At 38.9% G+C, this 22820-nt stretch overlaps 1 protein-coding gene and 1 pseudogene across 1 annotated transcript in view; one reads left to right on the top strand and one right to left on the bottom strand.

The window, feature by feature from the left end:
• Positions 1 to 17902, top strand: part of trappc11 (trafficking protein particle complex subunit 11) — a 145792-nt gene extending 127890 nt beyond the window's left edge. Inside the window, exons 24-29 of the mRNA XM_086084475.1 lie at positions 1439 to 1592; positions 6540 to 6651; positions 6780 to 6871; positions 13419 to 13552; positions 14891 to 15055; positions 17538 to 17902. Coding sequence (XP_085940601.1) covers positions 1439 to 1592; positions 6540 to 6651; positions 6780 to 6871; positions 13419 to 13552; positions 14891 to 15055; positions 17538 to 17582 — 702 coding nt within the window. The 3' untranslated portion in view covers positions 17583 to 17902. The remainder of the gene's footprint in view (positions 1 to 1438; positions 1593 to 6539; positions 6652 to 6779; positions 6872 to 13418; positions 13553 to 14890; positions 15056 to 17537) is intronic.
• A 1461-nt stretch (positions 17903 to 19363) lies between these two features.
• Positions 19364 to 21337, bottom strand: LOC147167818 (uncharacterized; annotated as a pseudogene).
• Positions 21338 to 22820: the final 1483 nt, after the last annotated feature.

Here is a 22820-nt window from a genome sequence, read left to right as displayed (position 1 = left end):
AAAAACACATGAATGTGGTTAGCTGTGGAAGTTTTCTTTTCTACCAACGTGGGGGTGTTGACACTTTTTTTTCTACACCCAGAGGAGGGAAATATCCGTTTAAAAAAATACCCTGCTATGTGTGTACATGGCCTTAGTTCTCTGCAGTACAGAAAACTGGAAATGCCTACCTTCTGCTACATGTGCTGAAGCCAGTGACGTGGAATGAAAGCATTTACCTTCTATTAATATTTTTTTTTTAAACATTTCAGTTAGCCTACAGTACGTATTGGTTTGAAAGTGACATTTGCTGATTTTCATAGCTCAATTAAAAATGACTGAATACTTCTTCTGCCCAGGCAGAAAACCGCAGAAAACCTGCACAGCGAACGTTCGCATAGTGCATTCCTGAATTCAAATTACTCATTAGCACTGCGGCAAGATGATGCCACAAATTATTCGTACTTTTCACAGAGAATGGTACATAAGAGAAGATTGGTTTTGTGGAGGTGCTTGGATTAACCAGCTTTTTCACTTTACACGTTTGGTATTGCTATTGCTTTTGCTAGCATTATTTTGTGAGATATTAGGCTGTTTTGCTCCGAGAAGTCCACTTAATAACGTCCTTTCTGGACATCCGGATGGGTTTCTTAAATTCATGAAAATGCCCAGTTTTCATTGTGTGGCAAATGGGAGAAGGACTGCCCCATGTTTACCGTGACTGGGAGACCACTCCCAAGTAGATAGGAAAGCCGTAGGAAAAATGTGACAGATTTTTTCTGTGTGCGTTAGTATTTTGTATTTCTACATTCTTTTAATAAGCAAGTAGGACAGTGTTTTAAGTACATCACCCCCTTAGCATTTGAACACTGTCCTAAGCTGTGACGGTGGCCCCGAAGTTTGGCTGAGTGGTCAAGCGTTAAGTTGCCACATTGGATCGCCCTAATAAGTAGTTTAAAAAAAAAAATGAATTGCGCAGATCCGATAAATTATTTCGGGGAGCAAAGAATGGGTTTGGACACAGTTAATTTTTGTTCAAGGGTTCCAGGTTTTTTCTTGTTATATACTACACTACTACAAGGATAAAACCCAAGTAAATACATTGTAAACAAGCCTTAATTCAGCGGAAAAGGCAATTATTTTGCTACCCGGCTGCCAACAACAGTCGCAAATACGTCATCAGAATGTGATGCGTGGTTCATGACGCTTGCATTGCAGGTACTCTGTATGTAATTCTTCCATCTCTAAGCGTCCTTTAAATTGTTTACTTTAAATTGTGTTGGAGTTTAGTGTAAAACTAAAAACACAACGCACAATCGCAGATGTAAATTTATACTTGTATACTTACTTACTGTATATACTTCATGTGTCAAGTCCCCCAAAATACTGCTGTTATTTTGCACTACACTGTATAATAAAATTCTATTGAATTGTTTGAAAAATATTTTGTTCTCTGCAGTTTGAGCCCCTGGAACAGGTAGCCGTGGACCTTCCCTTTCTGATGTTAACAGAGATCCGGTCATCATCTCCCTGGCCCCTGTTCTTGGCTTCATCATCTCTGCAGAATATCAGAGCAACAAACACACAACACCATAAATCCCAGTTGCAAGATGGTACGTTGTTTTAATTACTGTATTAGATATGTGTTCTACGGATTTTTTACATTGGGTTTCTAGATATTTTATTCGCTACATTAAGTTACTGTTACTAAATTAATATTTTACTTTTGTGCAGAACAAAGTTTTACTTTGAACAGGTTCAGTAGGTTTGGGCTTCATGTCATATGGATTACTTAGATTTTTTTGAGGGACTGCGGGAAAGTTAACCATTTGGTCTTCTTTGACCAAAATACCAAAACAAAGTGTGATTTATTTATTTATTTTTCATGTTTTTTCATTTTCTTTGACCCGCCTGTTATATATGTATATATATATATATATATATATATATTTTATATATATATATATATATATTATATATATATATATATATATATTATATATATATATATTTTATATATATATATATATATTATATATATATATATATATATTATATATATATATATTTTATATATATATATATATATATTATATATATATATATATATATATTATATATATATATTATATATATATATTCTGACATTGGACTTCTGTGCTTGTCACGGATTGTCTATAACGAATCTGTGCCTGTCACGGATTGTACATAACATAACATAATGGTGTCCATATATGCACTTGGCACCAGGACACCCTTGGCATTTTCTGTAACCTCTGTAATAAAGGGGGGTGGAGCTGTCCACTAATCAGCAACTAGTGCTGTGTTGACTCCAATGGTGGGGAAAGACGCCGGTCCGACCGAAACCAAAACAAATTGTGGGGTATCAGAAAGAAATTTCAACTTCCACTTTTGGCAGAAGTTTGCCTATGTCCTTGTGTCCGACTGGAGCATGTTTTTATGATTTTTTTGTTGTTAAAATGGCCACTTACTATCCCAAGATAGCCTTAGCATCTGAGATAATGGGAAAAAAACAGCATGCAAACAAGAAGAAATATAAGCTCTTTTTAATCACTACAGCACCATGAAACAGACTAACAGAGATTCCCCTCCACATACAACAGGCGACCATGACAGTTTTTTCAGGCCGCTTAATAGGATGCTTAAACCAACTGGCAGTGATTGAAGAATGACGGTTCATTTACAAAAACATTCTCAGTATTAATTTACATTCTCAGAAACATTAAGTTGTTAAGTTACACCGTAAATGTCTTTAGCTAAACATTATGAGTCCCAGTTAAACCTCCCATCCTATGGGTGCCATTTGGGAAAGCCAACACTTAATTAATATTCATGAGGCTAGCGAGAGGGGTCAAACTCGGCGGGCCAGTCATGCTAGACACATTTAAACAGTCTACGAGCGAGATGTCTACTGCGCTAAACCTACTAATTCTGTCCAAGGAGGATGTCCCTGATGCCAAATTCACTGGTATATACGTTGAAGAACATACTAATGATCAATTGAAGAGATGGTTTAAGTGTAGGGGGCTGAAAAAGACGGGAAAAAGAGCAGATCCTGTTCCAGAGGTAAGGTTTTTTGGGGGGATTTCCCTCTAAAAACATCAACCTATGCAACTGACACTGACATTCCAGTTTAACAAGCTATCCTTTACCACCATATGCCCTCTCTTTCATATCTGGTTGTCTTACGTCTTTGACAGTTGTTGGGAGTACATTTTTATTGCTTTTTGTGTGTGTGTAGCGATCGCAATTCTACTCAGAAATTCTCGGGCACAACCAACAACACTCAATTCTTTCAATTATTATATCCTTCCCACTTATAAACCGGTTTCCTTAATTCAGAAAATGCCCTACAGATACATTTTCATACATGCCACAGCATGCCACGATTTATATGAAAGGCAGAACAATGAAAAATCAGGCGGTAAGCAAGACAGGTGCGAACAACAGTGGCAAAGCCATTTTAGCATTTTTTCTCATCATTCATTATTGTCGTCCGGCAGCTGGGGTAGGGTCAAACGCTAAACAAACCAAAAAAAAACGCTTACCTGTTCGGGACGGCGGTGGCCGGCAAGGGATCAAGATTGTCATCTGTAGGAGCATGCATGGCCCCCAACAAAATGTTTACTACATATGAAGGTGAAAGGCTCACTTTGCAGGCGTTAAACTGGTCTTTTGGCCGTCCGCACAAGTTCACCCATCGTTCACATTTATCCCTTTGAGTTTTTGGCTTCGGGAAACGAATAAAGAATACATCCTTCATATGTGGATGCTCGTAGTGTCTGGAGTCGTTTCCGCAAGTTCCATAACAGCAATGTTTACGCAATGTTTTTTCCTGGAGATAAACGAGTACAAGTCAAGCAATTTTTTTATTTCAATTTCGATTCACAAGAGTTCTGTTCGATTTCGATTTTTCATGATTCCATTCGATATTTTTTTTACACCAATTCTTCTTAAATATAAAAACTCCAAAAACATTAAGTTCCAAATTACATTTTGTGGAGGCAGTAATTGGTTAAATGATGTCGTTTATTAATGAAAATGACACGTTATAATCACTCACGTGTTACACATTGACATCAGCAAGGATGAGATGAAAATAGTTTCATAGTTCTAATTCAATAATTGTTAACATAAATTAAAACGATTGACTGAATTGTCTTAAAGTGCGTTATGTCAGGTCTTTCATAAATGTAAGAAAATACATTTAAATTCATGTGAACAGTAAATTTCAAGAAAATAGAAAAAAAATTGCCTTTAAAATTCTATTTTCTTATGCAATTATGGGGAAAACGGATATTAAAATAATCGATTCATGGTTTTATGAATCAATATCAGGCTCAAAAAGGAAAGTCGATTCAATATTGATTATTCGATTTTTTTTAAACCCAGCCCGACTTTCGTCATCGTCGCCATTTCAGCATTTCGCTCGCCCCTTTGATTTGTCTTTCCTTCGTTCCTGCGCCTTGAATCAAATACATAACATCCGCTTCTTCTTCCTTCCCTTGCGTTGGTGATGTAAGTAGTTAAATTAAAAGTAGCCCGTGCGTTCGCTACGCTAGAGCCTGAAATAAACGAGTACTTGAGGCAGGAAAAAGCTCACAAGGATTTTTCATGCTCGAGGTACTTGATTTTCTCGAGTACTCGTTTCAGCCCTAGTTGAATCTGTCATTGGGAATGAATGGGGAAAATTTGAAATTAAAATATTCCCTTAAGTGTGAAGTGCATGCACAAGCTTGACACAGAGGTTGCAGTTACACTTTGGCCAAAGGGTAGCAGTCACGAGTAAAAAAGTGGCAAACACCAACCACAAGGCTCCTTTAAAGCAAAAGTAAGGTTAATGCTTAAAAACAGTCATTAGTGGCAAAGACACTCTGTATATGCTGCTTCAACTAACACAGCCAAACCAAAGTAACTAAATAGCTCAAGTTCTAAGGCATTCATTTTACTTTGTGCCAGAGGAGTGGACTCGAGTCAGACTCGAGTCATGAATTTGACGACTTTAGACTCGACTTGACAAAATGTTAAGACTTGTAACTCGACTTGGACTTGAACAACAATGACTTGTGACTTCACTTGAACTTAAGCCCTCTGACTTGAAAAGATTTGCTTCTTCCACCAAAACAAAAAGATTAAAATGTATGTTAACAATTAAGTTCTCGGTGTGTGCGTGCGTGCGTGTGTGTGTGTACGTGTGCGAGCTGGGCTGGCTCAGTACCATCATTCAGAAATGTCAGGGAAGCCGCAAACGCACCTCGCCAACGTTAAGGCAAACTTCAAAATAAAGCTGACCAAATAATACATTGACACCAATGCAACAGGATTGGCGGATTTTACTTTAAAGTCTGCCTGTATGATGGCATGAACACCAGCTTGACTTCCCTTTGACATTTTGGCTTGCATTATCAAATATTTTTATTGAAATTACATATTTTCTACCACCATTATCATAATGCCTCCCAGAAAGTATATTAAATAGCTCATTTAGGACGCGAAGAAACTGCAAGTGAATTACGCCTTCATTGTATGATACGGTACAAGTCTCTGGCGTTCGTGCTTGCTTTTCTTATTGTTTTCAATATTGTGGACCTATACTACGTTGTAATCCACTCTCCATGTTTAAACGAAGGGAATGTGCCTTAAATTGCACTTAGATGTATTTTTCAATATTTTTTTAAAATAGAACTTTGCCTTCATTTATAATTATTTCATAAAAAACACTAGCTTTAAAAAAATATATATATAAATATATCCAATATGGCCATGGATTTTAGGAACACAACTTCAAGTGCATTACAAGTGCAATATAACGTGAGGCAGATATACCTTGTTATGTTACATGGACCTACATATGTTACATGGACCATGTATAAAATAATTATGTAACTTGCCTTATATTGCACTTAAAGTTGTGTTCCTAAATCCTAACGGCCATATTAGACATTTTGAGTTTATATATATATTTTTCAATTTATTGGGCAAAAGCATTTTACTAAATTAAGACAAAGTTCTATTTATCAGAAATTTTTTTTTTTATTATTTTTTTTTTAAACAATGCGATCCGTAATGTTTGTGATCCGTTGCACCACTATGAGTTGGTCAACAAAAAATGAATTGCAGTATGTCCAAGATTAGATCACTGACGGAGAGGCAACAACTTCAAACTTCCTTCAACATCTGAAGTTGTACAAAGAACGGTAAGTAAGCTAATGTCAGTTGTTTATCGGCTAATTATCGTTGCTAGCTGCGTAGTTAATGAGACTGTAAACTCACCGGTAACACATTGCAAACACGGTAGTCTGTTGGACCACTATGGGTTCACTCCCTGAGTCTCTGATTCCTACTTTGATGGTCACCCAAAATAATATAATCTACGATGTTGTTAAAATGACTCGAAAGGACTTGAAACTCAAAGTGTAGGACTTGTGTGTTGCTTGAGACTTGTCAGTCTTGACTTGGGACTTGACTCGGGACTTGAGGGCTTGTGACTTGCAAAACAATTACTTACTCCCACCTCTGCTTTGTGCTATTGTGTTCAGTGATTCTGCGGAAAGATGAGTGTGCGAGTGAATGTTTCTGTCTTCGGTGTCCACCACTGGCTGACAATAATAATGCTGTGGCTACTGGACAGTACCTCATTTCATGGAGAAGGTACATGCACCTGCACACACACACATCTACACTTCTCTACTTGTATACACCAGAGATATATGACCTTGACAAAAGCAGAAATATTTTTCCTGTTCTGTATATAAATGAAACCATTAAATTCTCCACAGATATTCCTCCAGCCCAGGTAGTCCTCTCATCAGCACTACAGTCACTTTGCCATATGCCGTTTTGGAGCTTGTCCCACTTTACATCCATGCTGGTTAGTATGCTTATGTGATACTATCTTAAGACTGTGTTCAACCGGCCCAGTGTGAGAGCACCTTTTATTTCAAATCATGACCCCAGTCATTACTTTACATCATAAGTAGTATTAGGCTAGATTAAAGGGACTATGGGCTATGACTAAGATGCATTCATTATCAATATTACCAGTCCATTTTGGATCAATCTGTAAATAATTGCTTGTGGAACACCCCTTTTTTGCCGCCAAATTGATATGGGCCCATCTCTTGGTGTGACATAAACTGACGTAATCTAAAATGCTTTATGTATGTCATCTATAAAAATTACAATTTTAGTCATTCATCACCAAACTTAATGTGGGACATCTCTACTTAAGACCACCTTAAAAGGAACCCTGACTGTAATTACAGTTTGCTCTATATTATTTATTTAGTTGTCACTAACATAACTATGAGATTTATTTTTCAAAAATCACTTCTTATTTAATACAGCTCATGCAACACACACACTGAATTTTTCGGTTCCGCAGACAGTGTGAATTGGGCGTCACTTTCCCCCACGCCGTGCTCTCGTCATTCACCAGACGCAGTCAAGAGTTTTGATTGTCCCTTTAGGAACGCTACAGAGGCTTACCTGCTTTCTTTATTGGCATTTCACATTGCTCGGCAGAGAGCCAGCCGCTATTCTACGTCACTACGCACTGAACGCGTTGCGACATAAATAGCAATGGCGGCGTATATCTACATAAAGTTTTTACAAAATGTATTAAACTGGAAATTATTTTTGAAAAATAAATCTCATAGTTATGTTAGTTACAACCAAATAAACAATATAGAGCAAACTTGCCATTACAGTTGGGGTTCCTTTATTAGAGACACTTGAATGGGATGAACATTGGTACTTAGGTTTATATGTAAAAATTATGTCAGCACTAAAATTCCCCCCGCTAAAAAAAACGAAATAGTTTTAAATGACTACATTTCACACATCCACCCACTTTATGATTGATGAAAATGATTATTTTACCAACATTTTCTTTTTCTATTTCAGTCAATCCTTCTTTGGTTGCCGAAACACTTTTATTGATTCTCTGGATAAGATTATTTCATTTTTATTTAGGGTTCCGAAAACTTTGCTGCAAAGTTGTAAATTGAGTGGTGGTTTGGCATTACCTAATTTTCAATTCTATTATTGGACGGCTCATGTACACAAAGCTTTTGGTTAAATGCCCCTGACTTCGCATGGTGTAAGTTGGAACTTTCAGCATGCAAGGGTTCTTCTCGATATGCTCTAATATATTCCTTTTTACCTATAAGGCTTCTTCTTCGGGTCCAATCTATAACAACTACTTATTTCCTCCATCGTGTTTGGATCCGGTATTTTTAGGGTGTCATGAAAAGGGTATTAAACAATTTAGGAATTAATTTGTGTATAATATCTTTGCCAATTTTGCTAGCTTGTTTGTCACCTGTGACCTCCCTCAGTTTGTTTTGTTATTTTCAGGTTCGTGATTTTGTTTCGAAAACTTTTGCTGGTTTTCCTTCTATTCCGCCTAGGCGGGAAGAAGAAGTGCTCTTTATTAATCCACTGAAGGGGAACGATCTCTGGCATTTGTAATTTTAGTTTGTCCTTGGGCGACCGAGTGGGTGACAAGATTAAGAATTCATGGGAGAAAGACTTGGGGATACGAATTGATGAGGACTACTGGTAGTAGTGTGCTATTAATAGCATACGTACTACCACCTCCTGCGCTAGTTTGGGATTTATCCAATTTAAGATTTTAAATAAGGTCCATTTTTCTAAAACTAAACTCTGAAATGTATCCAGTTGTTGCGGCTATATGTAAAAAATGTCATCTCCCTGTAACCTTAGTCATATGTTTTATTCGTGTCCCAAACTATTTGATTTTTGGACTGGATATTTTGGTATTATGTCTGTTGTACTTCAAGTAACTTTACAATCTTCCCTGTTGGTAGCGATATTTGGTGTGCCAGACACTACTCTTGCATTAAATTATACTCTAAAGGAAATTGTAGCCTTCACATCTTTGCTGGCAAGACGTTGTTTATTATTGCACTGGAAGTCTCCCAAATATCCTATTTCTTTGTGGCTTAAGGACACCATGTTTATTTATTTATTTATTTTTAACTTGAAAAGATTAAATATACACTGAGAGGATCCACTAAGGGATTTTTCAAAAAGTGGAAACCTTAATCACTTACTTCACGAACCCCACCCCCGCCCCTACACTAAATGCCTGTATGTGTAACATATAGTAGTCTGCATATCCAGTCATATATTCAGATCAGTGCATTAACCAGGGCCAAGATAACGAAAGGGTAATGATTATTTAGCTTTACTCTACCTAACCTCGATAAATTATTTCACATTGAACAGGGAGGTTCATGCAGGCGGCTAGCTCGTGGACTTAAGGTTCATTTTACTTCATTAAAAAAAAAAAATTCAGGCAATAACAGAGCACACAGTGTCCACAAGGAAAAAAAACAATGAAAAAGAGGACGAAAAAAAACAACCAAAGGATAAAGTCCAATTCTGCCTGGTCTCAATCGCTCAGCGTTTTGTTGACTCAGCGCTCTATACTGCTCAGTCAGAGCTCGGTTGGTCGGCTCCTCAGCGTGTACCAGTGCCAATTACTTTCGCTGTTTAACTCTTTTACTGCCAAACGTTTTCAAAAAGACAACCCCTACAGTGCCAGCCATTTCAAACATTTGAACTCATCTTTCAAGGCAAACAAAATATTGTGTGCTATGACTACGTAAACATGGTGGATACCATATGAAAGATTGTATTCCATTCTTTCAGTAGAAAAAAACCTTATGATTATTCCTTATTCTATTCTTTAGTAATCACCATTGGAATATAGGTAATATGAGTGACACCAAGCGAAAAAATAAAAAAATAAGGAGAAAACAAGCTTTTTGTGAAAATATCCATTTTCTGCACAACAGTGACTTTGACACGAATATTTTTTTTTTTAGGGACGCTCTGTGAATTAGATTTAGGCCCAATCCCATTACTTTCTCTTCACCCAGCACCCTTTGTCTCGTTTATCTCTTCCCTCTCCCTTCTACTTCTTGCGGAAGCAAAGACAAAAAAATCCCTCTAGGAATTGGGAACGTACTATTGCTATCCAATCTGCTACATTGTTACCTCGAGCCGCCCATCTGCGTGCTGGTTGTGACGTAACGGACGCGACAATAGCGAGCATTTACCAAAACACACAACTGTGCTTATTTCTGCCAAAGTATATAAAATCACTATCATTACTATGCCATTCAATAACTATTAGCGTAATTACATTTACGTGTTGCTGAGTGGGCGTAGTAAGGGAGAACCCGAGGGAGATCTGGATTTATCTTCGTGAAAAGGGACCTGCAGCCCTCGTCTCTAACCCTACCCCTACATTTTACGGAGAATTGAGAAACTCCTTTGTCCGCGTGTACGCACATTCATAAAGGGGAGGGACGAGAGGAGGGGTAAGGGGCGGTATTGGGATTGGGCTTTAATGTGACAAACGCTTTGATCATTCACGGTATCCTTGAAAACGTTTCAGTTCCTAAGAACCGCCATGTTTTCATGTAATTTAGTACACGGGAGCCCATTGAAAAGAGATACAATGCTGCCATCTGTTGGCCATAACTGGTGCATGTTTTTTTTATTTTTCCACCCCATTCACAAACCAGAGCTGCACAAGACATTGCACTGACCATTGAGAAAAAACCCATAGTTGAAGTAAATTTACATTATTGGCGGAATCGGTGGGCGTTTCCTTAACATCAATTAACGTTTTTGGCGGTAAAAGAATTAACCTGCCCGTACTGGACGCGCTACATCATGTGACCGCAAGAGTACGTACTAGGCACACTGTATCACGTGACCACATGAACACCGGCAAAGTGACGTCAAGGGGAACTAGCAATCTCAATACAAAGACAGAAAGCCAGTAAAAGGTAATGTTAATTCTAAGCAGAAAAGCTAATAAGATTTGCTTAATAGTCAGTGCTATTCCTATCCGGGTTACAACTGGTGTACCCAATTCACAGTGCTTATTGGCTGCGAAAAAGGCACCCCCCGGGAAGACCGGTGTCCCTCGCTGGTATACAAGTTCCACAGCATTTGTTGGCCGCCAGTGATCATGAGAGCCCGGAGGAGAGGCCGTTTGTTGGATTGACAGCGTGTCTACAGAAGCCAATGTCCATGTCGCCGTCGATCAACGACAAAGGCTGGTCGTGCTCACTGCCACCAGGCTATCTGTCAACAGTCCTCTGCAGAAGCCTTGTTGGTCGCAGTGTGAGGGCTATCACTGCGGCTGTGTTGCCAGCTCTGTGGGGAGCCTTGGTCGCTCACAGTAGGATGGCAATGAAGTCTGTAACCCTCTTACTGGGATGACAATATCCACAAAGGAGGCGTCCGTTAGTTGAGCCCAAGCAGCTGCATAGATGTTCAAGGCAGAACCACAAACGAAAGTGCAAATATGACATTTCTCCAAAGGAAGGTGGCCATGGATCCTGATTAAAGTAAGCCATTTAATTTCAACCTCCGACCAAGAAAGAAAAATAAAAAAAAAGGATTCATAGAAATGATCAGAGGTGTAGGCAGTCAGTCGGGAGTAACGGACTGTGCGTCGTCGACGGACCCCCATTTGGCCATCAGCCAAGGCCACTTATTATTCATCTTCATTCCATACATCGGGGAGCCAACCACATTTTGCACTCTTCTAAAGTACATTGTAATTGCATGTCTACTACCAAAAGTTGTGCACATGTAATCCTGCAATTTGACATTAAAATTGGCTGTTTTACAGCCAGTGTGATGACGTAATTTGCGTAATTTAATTATTTTTTTAATTATATTTTTTTATATCCGTTATTTTCACTTTTAGTCATTTATTAATTTATTTAGTCATTTATTTATTTGTTATTTTTTTATTTAGTCATTTATTTTGAATTTTGGCAGTTCTGGTCCATACTGCCAGGACGAAATGTTATTCAAATGAGGGGGCGGTCCTAAGCGTGTTTGCCTTTCATTGGTCGAGTGAGCGGCTCGTCGAAGAATGAAGTCTCGCCGGCTTGCATGGAGAGCTCCAAACTATCTTGTCCACGTCTTTTCTCCTCTGCACTGGGAGAAATTTCATCAGTGCGCTGATAAATGGTTGACTCTGGATGAGACTGAAACTTCGCTTGCAGAACGACACAGCATGCAACAATAGACTACTTGTTGATGCACATTGCTGTGAAATTCAGACTGGGGGGTTCATAATACATGATACTGGTGATTTATTGATTGATTGGTTGATTGAGGTTGTTTTCGAGTGGAGTGAATAACATGTTAAACTACAAGAATTGTGTGAGTTCTTGTGAATGTGAATTGTTTATATTGTGTTTACTTGTTTACTTGGCAGCAGTCGACGAAGGGGAAGTGCTTTTTTTTTTTTTTGACTTAAAAGACTAATGACGCAAGTGATGGACTAACGGACTGTCCGTCAATATTGACGGAATGCCCACTATCAGGTTCATTCAACCTAGAACATTTAATAAACAGACGTGGAAGGAAGACAAGAGATATATATTCTTATTACTCGCGAGGAGAATGAACAGAGATGTGCATATCACAATCTCCTGCCCATTCTGACACATTCTGTCGTTTTTCCTCTTTTTATTGGGTTGACCTATCACATGGACATTACTGCTCTGAATCATTTACAGAAATTAGTCACTACACAAGCAACAATGCAAACATTTCAAACATTCCTTAACACTAAAAGCTTCTCAACCATAAAAATGTTCCGGCCACTTGTCTTGTGATGAAGCTTCGTGACTGCAGTTGACTCCAACTCGCACAGTTTAAACAGAGGTTACAATGTTGAATAAATTCACAATGTTGAATAAATGCTTTGTAATTAATAAAAGACTAAATATGGGATAATTAAGAAACATTTATCTAACACCTACCTTTGTAGGTCGGTCCTAAAATAGTTGTGACGAAGTGAAGACGGAAGCATGGGTAAAAAAACGACGGACTGACGATTACTGGTTGGTTCGGCAAAATTGTGGACTGACGATAACAGAAGGGGGGCACTGTTCGTCGACAAATGACAGACCAGCAAAAATATGTAAAATGCCCTCTTCTGGAAATTATCGCTGCAAATCAGAGCTCTGTCGCTTTGTCCATCCCATTTTGTTTTATTTTGAATAATTCATCAGCTTTCACCAGAAAATAACATAGAATAACTATTTTACCAAAGTGAAAATTGGGCTGGTGTCATTCTCACATTGTCGTCGTCAAGCTCACATAGTTTCAACCTAAGAGTGGTTGTTCCAAAATCTGCAAAAACCATCAGAAAACAAGCCTAAAATCACTACTGAGTCTTTTCATGAGGAGTCATGGGGGTAGTTTTACCACCAACAGATTTTTAAAAAATCTAAAACTATAAAATTAAGTGCCAATGTGTGGGCCAATAATGGAGTAGATGTGACTGTGTAATAGACTAATGAATGCATATCCACTCTTTTGTGCCATGTGTTGTCTTCAAATTGTCGTAGATATCCCTCCTTTTGGGAGAGTCCGAGAGTCCCTTCCAGTTTGTTTCCATATAGAGAACAGAACAGCTCTGGTACAGGAGGTGCAGATAGCTGTCGAACCATCCGAATCCTTCATGTTTTCTGGACTAAAACAGGTAAAATCATGCTGTTTTGAAGAAGCTCATTGAGAAAAACTGAAATATATGTACAGCCATTGTTTTCACTTTTTTAATTGCTATATGTATATATATATATATATGTATATATATATGTATATATATATGTATATATGTATATATGTATATGTATATATATATATATGTATATATATATGTATATGTATATATGTATATGTATATATATATATATATGTATATGTATATATATATATATATGTATATATATGTATATGTATATATATATATATGTATATGTATATATATATATGTATATATATGTATATGTATATGTATATATATATGTATATATATATGTATATATATATATATATGTATATATATATATATATATATATATGTATATATGTATATGTATATATATATATGTATATATGTATATATGTATATATGTATATGTATATATATATATGTATATATGTATATGTATATATATATATGTATATATATATGTATATATATATGTATATATATATATGTATATATATGTATGTATATGTATATGTGTATATATATATACATATATACATATATATATGTGTGATATATATATCGACCGTAGGATATTTGGATACCAAAATATTTGATAGCTTCAGCACTAGAGGGGACTGCAACCCGCAGTGCTATACTGTACTATACATAATATAAATGGATAATGAAAGAGATGACCTGACATTTGGGGAGGACTGGCCATCGGGAATTTCATGAGTTTCCCAAATGCCTAGTCTATCCACAGCGACGAATTGAATAGTAATGGCTTGATGTTGGACGAACAACGAATCGGCACGTTGGACACTGCAACACTGCTCACCGGAAAAAGTTCAGGCTCAGGAATTTCACCAACCAATCCGCGAATCGTGTGCAATCCGAATCATGATACTGGATGGGTTTTATTTAAGAAGATGGGCAGTTACTTTTTCAACTCCAAGCATAAAAGTTTGATTTTAACCCATCCCATTAAGAAATAACATCATCATTTAGAAATTGCATTTTGTACTTGTGAGATACTAAAATTGCACGATTGGCATTTTCTGAAACGTGCTATATATGCAAAAAAATATATCAGAAAAGGGGCAACTACTTTTTCAGGCCTCATGGCATTAATGGAACAGTCCACTTCTAGAATCTTACTGTTCAGAAAAAGTATTTTTGAGCAAAAAATAAGGTTATACCAAACTATGTGTGCTCATGATAGAATTTAGTTTTCTGTCCTTCAATTAATGTCTCTTTCACTCTTCATTCTCACTCATTTTCTTATTTTGGGATTTAATACTGTGTTTTTGTTGTTGTGTGCAGGTGCATCTCCGTATACTTCCTGGTTCAAAGCAGCAGATGCTCTATAACTATTATCCACTGATTGCGGGTTATCAAATGTTACCACAACTCAGCCTCAGCGTGGCTCGCTGTACAACCAATGTATACAACCTCAGACGTTTCCTGCCCCATCAGATCTTTGTGAAGGTAACATGTGTTATTTAATTAATAGGCATAACATAAACATCATATCCTCATATTTTACATTTTTTTCTGTACATAAACTGAGATGGCATGAAGAAAACCTTTGTGTTTACTTTTGCATCAACACGCTCAGTCTGCAGCTCAATTCTGAATTTTTTGTCCATTTTTGGCATTTATCTTTTTTCATTTTTTTTTCATGCAGTATACTGTGTGAACAGTACAATTCAGATTTGTTTTCCCCGAATCTGACCTGGGCCTCGTTTATCTGTAGATATAAATCGGATAGGTTTGCGATGCAATGTTCAAACTGCATTGTTCGCTCATCCATACATATCTGACACTACACGTCAAAAGCCCGATATGCATACCGTGCGGGTGGGAGAGAGTGCTTGGCAGGTAGACTACTGATCATCCGTGAACAGCAAAGTTGTTTCACAGTGTTGACTTTATATTTGTCCATCCATCCATCCATTAAATACCGCTTATCCGAGGTTGGGTCTTGGGGGCAGCAGCTTCAGCAAGGAAGCCCAGACTTAACTCTCCCCAGCCACCTTATCTAGCTCCTCCAAAGGGATCCCAAGGTGCTCCCAGGCCAGCTGAGAGAAATGGCGTGTCCTGGGTCATCCCCGGGGCCTCCTCCCTGTAGGACATGCCCGGAACACCTCACCAGGGAGGCGTCCAAGAGGCATTCTAACCAGATGCCCAAGCCACCTCAACTGGATCCTCTCAACTTGGAGGAGCAGCAGCTCTACTCTGAGCCCCTCCTGGATGACTGTGCTTCTCACCCTATCCCTAAGGGAGAGCCCGGACACCCTGCGGATAAAACTCATTTCGGCAGCTTTTAACTGGGATCTAGGGGTAGGATCTTATTCCTGACCCGGAGATTGCACCCCACCCATTCCTCCCAATCATGCTCCTCCAGGTCTCATTGTCATTGCCCACATGAGCATTAAAGTCCCCGAGCAGAACGAGCGAGTCCCCAGCGGGAGTGCTCCCCAGCATCTCCTCCAAGGACTGCAAAAACGGTGGGTACTCTGAACTGTTGTTTTGTGCTTAGGCACAAACAAAAGTCAGGACTCGTTCCCCTACCCAGAGGTGGAGGGAGGCTACCTTCTCATCCCCGGGGGTAAGCTCCTATGTACAGACACCAAGCCGGGGGGCAATAAGTATGCCCACTCTGTGCCTCTTACCGTGGGCAACTCCAGAGTGGAAGAGAGTCCATCCCCTCTCGAGAGGACTGGTGCCAGAGCCCAAGTTGTTTGTGGAGGAAAGTCTGACTAGGTCTAGTCGGAACTGCTCTGCCTCGCACACCAGCTCAGGCTATTTCCCCACCAGAGAGGTGACATTCTATGGTCCAAGAGCTAGCTTCTGTAGTCGGGGATCGGACAGCCAAGGTCCCCCGCTTTTGGCAGCCACCCAGCTCACACAGCACCTGACCCCTTTAACCCCTCCCACAGGCAATGACTCCATGGGAAGGGGGACCCACGTTGCCTTTTCGGGCTGTCCATGGGTACAGACGCTCACCTTTGAGTCCCACATCCAGGCCAGAGGGGGCCCCCGGTGACGTGGTCCAAATTTCTGACTCGTCATAAGGGTTTTTTGAGCCGTATTTTGTCTGGCCTCACTTAGGACCTGTTTACCATGGGTGACCCTGCCAGGGGTATAAAACCCCAGCACAACTTAGCACCTCAGATCATTGGGACACACAAACCCTTCCGCGGTAAAGTGACGGCTATTTGTTTCTAATTTAATTCCACTTGAAACATGAAGCATCAAGTTTACATTTGTGGTGATAGAAGTATTTCAGCCATACGTGTGGCAATGACGTGACATCATCCTTAGTAGATGTCTTTATGAAATGAGGAGATAGAAAAGCATTGCCTCATTTCCCTAAAATATTTCTACCTCCTCCTGCATAGTTGCTCTGTCAACATAAAAGGATGAGTCACTACACGCCAGACCATATTTACTTCCGTAAACACTAGCGTGTGGTATCACCTTTTGTGCATGTTACTCAACATTGTGCTTTGTGCACATGCATGTCACAGCTTCGTGACGCATTGCGTTCACGTTAGAAGTCGCATTTGCTGTTGTTATGTGAACGAGTGCATACAAAGATCATCTTTAACAAAAAAATCCGAGTTGGTTATCACACGTGAACTTAGCCTAATATTTATACTTTTTTTAATCTTATGATAAAATACAGTATATCACGTTCATCTGTGGACTACATTACTTGTGAACATTGTTATGACGTCATATTTAGTGCATTTCACTCAACATTATGCTTTGTGCACATGCTTGTCACATCTTGATGTGTTGCATTCACATTAGAAGTTACATTTGCTTTTGTTATGTGAACGAGTACATACAAAGATCGACTTTAACTGATAGCTGTATGCACAATACTGAGTAAAACACTATACCCATTTTACTGTAGTTTGAATTTGATGATTTTTAATCACTGTTTTGTCTTTGATTGCAGCCACAAGGTAAAGAGTTGGACAATGACTCCATTGCTGCACCTTGAGATTTGAGTTTCATATACATGTAAGAACAAAACGTTGTGTAGGATGTCCTTTGTATGATTTTTATTCTTGGATGACAGTAAGACACTGACATTTAATTTAGGTGTTGTGATTGTGATGCTGATATACTGTAACGGCAGAATTCTAATGAATTTGTGGACTGTCATCCAACACTGACACTATTACAGTCTAAATGATAATCTGATACTAACTGAAACTGAATTGTCTGGCATGTATTTTAATGAAAATCAAGGAAATGTTAAATCAGTGTTAAATGTGTAATTTGCACTCAACATTTTGAATAAACATCAAGTGCTAAAAATTTCTGTTGTGTTTTTTTGGGCCAGCTCTGTATAGCGGTAACGCCAGAATCATCATGACCAACCAGTATCTAGTGAGAGCAATCTTATCTTTGGAATTGAATTCCAACCAAAGCGTATTTAATTGTTACAAATGCCGGCTGCCGGACACACAGCTGTGGTGTCCTTGAGCAAGACAGCGAAAATTACCATTTGTTTGTGACGGAGTAGCTTCATCAGGTGCTGTAGGAAATGCTGTCAACCACATTAACTCCACACACACATTTGCACGTTACGTTTCTCCACACGTTTGGCCGGTCATCTGTATTGGGGCCACGCTAGTCTAGCCGTTAAACCACCGTCTACGCTATTGTCCTCGTGTTGCCCAAACTTTTTCTTAGTATTTGCCCTACGTTTACATGCCTGGACTGTCAAACCGAGGATTGTCGGTAACTTCCGGATTTTGTTGCGTCATGCGCGGGACGCCGGTAGTGACGTCACGGCAAAATACCGGGTTTTACAACACTATAATATAATTTTTGTTCCTGAGCAGACTGAGGGTGCAGGGATACGCAAGGTTAAACAATCTTATTTTTCTATAATTATTTATATTACTGTTGATTATTGGAATGTAGTGTTGATGGATAAAACGGCTATTATATAAATTAATTGGCTTAGGGGAGGAGCCTGGATGGTTAAAAGGGGCCAGCATCGGTGTCTTAGGCGTGAGTTGGGATCTGGTAGGTAGGGAGAGCAACAGTTTTTTGGCGGCAAACCATTTTGTGAACAACTTTGTGAATTTTGTGACTTATTTTCAAATAAATTGGGACATTGCATTGGACTTTTCGGCCACGCCATCCTTATCTGTGAGTACTGTTGGAAAACGATCCTTAAGTTTTCCGCGTGTTTCGTAGATCAGAAATCAGAATGGAGATCGGTGAATCAGGTTTCCTTCGAAGGATTTATTTTGCAGAATATTCTGGACACAGCGGGTTTATAAAAGCACAAACTGCTCCTCGCTTGCGTCTTCTTTCAGCGGACTTTCAGCCCCCCACCTTTTCTCCCAGTCCTGAGTTCAATACACATGACGACAGAAGGAAGCAGATAAGACTTTTACATTTTTACAGCATATCATTAAAACACATGGAGTTTAAACCCAGATACTGGCCCATTGATGTGGAACCAGACAAGGTCCTTTAAAAATGAGCAGAAATTGTGACACCACATCCACAGATCAAACACAGCTTTGCACAGGAAACCTTTTTTAACACACTCTCTTCCTCAGATAAGAGGAAGAAAGAATCTTCAAACGTTCCGTCACATTTAGTACACTCATCAAGCTATACTGAGTAAGTTAATACAGTTATGACTACATCTAAACAGTTATAACTAAAATCAAAACAGTTATAATTAAATTGAAACAACAAAATGTCAACATTCCCTCAGTCGGGCTCAAAAGAGTCCAACATAAACAGAAAATCATTTCATATAAAAATTACAGCGGGATCTTCGTCCTCTTCGTCGGATGTCGCAACAGTGGGCTCCTTTGGGGGAGCGATAGACTCAATCATCATATAAGAAGACTTATTTTGTATGTCCTGTTTTTCAATAGCAGTGGTAATAATTCTTTGGCAAAGGGAACAAATACATGGAATACAGCAACATCCGCATGTGGTTAACAAAGCAGCAAATACAGAGACCGATATTAAAATAGAGGAAACTAAAGTTTTATAGCGCCCAAACACATCCATCCAATTATCCCATACAGAAGTATCCACACCTGAATGTTCTTTCATTTTCTTATTGAGTGTACGCAGCCTTTCAATTGCAATAGTCAAACTTCCATCGGGTGCAGTGTTGTTAGGAATGAAGGTGCAACACTAATCTCCAAACATTGAGCAGACTCCGCCCTTTTCTGCCACAACATATCTAGTGCAATTCGGTTTTGGAATGCAATCAAAGTTGTGGCAGCCAACTGGCCGTGTACAGCCTCAAAACCACTTTGAGTCCAATTTCCCAGCCTTTGTACATTATAATGTACATAATTAATCCTGTCTACGTTTTTGTTAATGGTGCACCACCAGCAAATTGTAGATTCAAACCCTGAGAGTACTTGATCAGCTAATTTGTACTCATCTGGCACACCTCTTGGTACTCCAATTGCATCAATGTAAGTGGGAACATTCTGCTCTTGCCAAGAGGACCGTTTGGTTTTTCGAAAAGAAGGAGGAAATTTGGGTTCCCAATTATCAATCATATTTAAAAGGTTATCAACAGAGGTGGGATAGATTTGTACTGGCAGTAGGAGGGTGATGAGAGCACAATATCCTGTTTTATTCAAAGGCAACTTATCAAATATTCTGTTATCGCCACACCACCACCACATGTCCCCTCTCGATTGAGGTTGGAACATTTGTCCAACGTCTATTGCCGAAATGCAGTGAGTGATGTGATTTAGTTCTCCCAATTGTTCTCCTGTTCCTGACATTTTAATACATGAGAAATTACCATCCGCAACTTTACCGTATGAAAATATTGGTTTGTTTTTCTGCCATTTTACGAGGGGATACACCTTATCCCATTTAGAGCAATTGACATCGGGGACAGTTTTATTAATAAATTCCATTACACAGTGATCCTCTATTTTAGCAGGGATTACTCGTGGTCCTACGCATACCACACAAGTTTTCGTTAGTGGCGGGCCGCTTCGTTAGCCAGCAGTAGCCAATTGTTACTGCTGCCGGACAACCCTGTCGTAACACGGAACCACTCATCTACACTATCGAGCGGTACGCTAACAGCTTTCACCCCGGTCACCTTCATGTAATTAGTCATTTTTGGTTGTTCTAAGTTACCCATAGTCTTATTGACACAAACCAAAATGGGAAAATAGGGGTCAGCTCCGGAGAACCATGCCCATAGTAATAATCCCCAACAGGAGGTGTTATATAGAGTTGCATTAGGCGGCCGTATATTTCCATCGGGAAGAGCAAAAGTCAATTCGAGTTGACCTCCCAGTTTTCTCAGTGTTACCCTTTTGCTAAAGAAAATAGCCTCCTCACTAGTTCCCGGTGGCCAGTGACTTCCGTCCTGGGTAGTTATAAAAGCACTCCAGTCTCGCCGTAAAACATGTCCTGTCAAATACCACCAGTATTTTACCCAGTCTTCCCCTTTAGTCTGCTTAGTGTTCCTAAATCCCTTCAAAGACCTAATGGGAATTCTAACAGAGGTGTTCGTGTTTGGGGCCACTGTCACTGTTATGGAGTTATTATAAGTCCAGGATATGATCCAGGGAATGAGTGGAGAATCAATACCTCGCTTAATACGATGTGTTGTGGTTACGTTCAAGGTTGTATTGAGGGGGGCTTCCAGAGATACCAGATTGGCAGAAAAATCTATATGAGAAAGAGTGTCGTGTTGTAGCAGCAGATGGAGATGCGTTCCCACTTTGAAGCCATCTCGAGATGATGTTCTTTGTTGAATGAGAAAATGGCGTTGTCAGCTTCTTTGAGGACCCCAGGGTAGACTGCCCGAGGTCCTAGGATTGGTCACCGGGATTATTCTGCCCGTAAATGTGACTCAATCTTTGTTGAATGATGTCCTCAATAGGGAAAACTGGACACTGGATCAGTAGACGTGGTTTTCCGGTCGGGTCGTCAGGTGGTCCTCAGGTGGTGGGACCGCTGAGCCTGAGGCAGATCTGGCGGGTCGTGTGGACGAGATGTGGAACCAAGTGTCCCCTTTTCTTTGCAGTTTGAGTCTACAACATTTAGTTAAGGTGTGAGAGCCAAAATGAACTTTGTATTGCTTTAAATGCATTTTCAGCCCGATTGTACACTTCAGGTGAACTGTCAAATTCTTCAAAATGAGCAAAAGCACAATAAAATTAATGCTTGAATCATCTTCAAGTTGCTAAAATACACTAATGACAGCAAAAAGTTTGAGTCTACAACATTTAGTAAAGGTGTGAGAGCCAAAAATAACTTTTTTTTGCTTTAAATGCATTTTTAGCCCGATTGTACACTTCAGGTGAAACTGTCTAAATCTTCAAAATGAGCAAAAGCACAATGAAATTAATGCTGGAATCAACTTCAGGTTAGTAAAATACACTAATGACAGCAAAAAGTTTGAGTCTACAACATTTAGTTAAGGTGTGAGAGCCAAAATGAACTTTTTATTGCTGTAAACGCGTTTTCAGCACCTGATTGTACACTTCCGGTGAAACTGTCAAATTGTTCAAAATGAGCAAAAGCACAATTAAATTAATGCTGGAATCATCTTCAAGTTACTAAAATACACTAATGACAGCAAAAAGTTTGAGTCTACAACATTTAGTTAAGGTGTGAGAGCAAAAATGAACTTTGTATAGCTTTAAATGCATTTTCAGCCCGATTGTATACTTTAGGTGAAACTGTCAAAATCTTCAAAATGAGCAAAAGCACAATGAAATTAATGCTGGTATCATCTTCAAGTTGCTAAAATACACTAATGAAAGCAAAAAGTTTGAGTCTACAACATTTAGTTAAGGTGTGAGAGCCAAAATGAACTTTTTATTGCTTTAAATGCATTTTCAGCCTGATTGTACACTTCAGGTGAAACTGTCAAAATCTTCAAAATGAGCAAAAGCACAATGAAATTAATGCTGGAATCATCTTCAAGTTGCTAAAATACACTAATGACAGCAAAAAGTTTGAGTCTACAACATTTAGTTAAGGTGTGAGAGCCAAAATGAACTTTGTATTGCTTTAAATGCATTTTCAGCCCGATTGTACACTTCAGGTGAAACTGTCAAAATCTTCAAAATGAGCAAAAGCACAATGAAATTAATGCTGGAATCTTCTTCAAGTTGCTAAAATACACTAATGACAGCAAAAAGTTTTAGTCCACAACATTTAGTTAAGGTGTGAGAGCCAAAGTGATCTTTTTATTGCTTTAAATGCA

Source organism: Leptonotus elevatus, chromosome 9 (assembly GCF_054856555.1).
Source record: "Leptonotus elevatus isolate MCC_2025b chromosome 9, RoL_Lele_1.0, whole genome shotgun sequence".
In the NCBI taxonomy this organism is placed as follows: Eukaryota; Metazoa; Chordata; class Actinopteri; order Syngnathiformes; family Syngnathidae; genus Leptonotus; species Leptonotus elevatus.
This window is presented reverse-complemented; position numbering and strand designations above follow the sequence as displayed.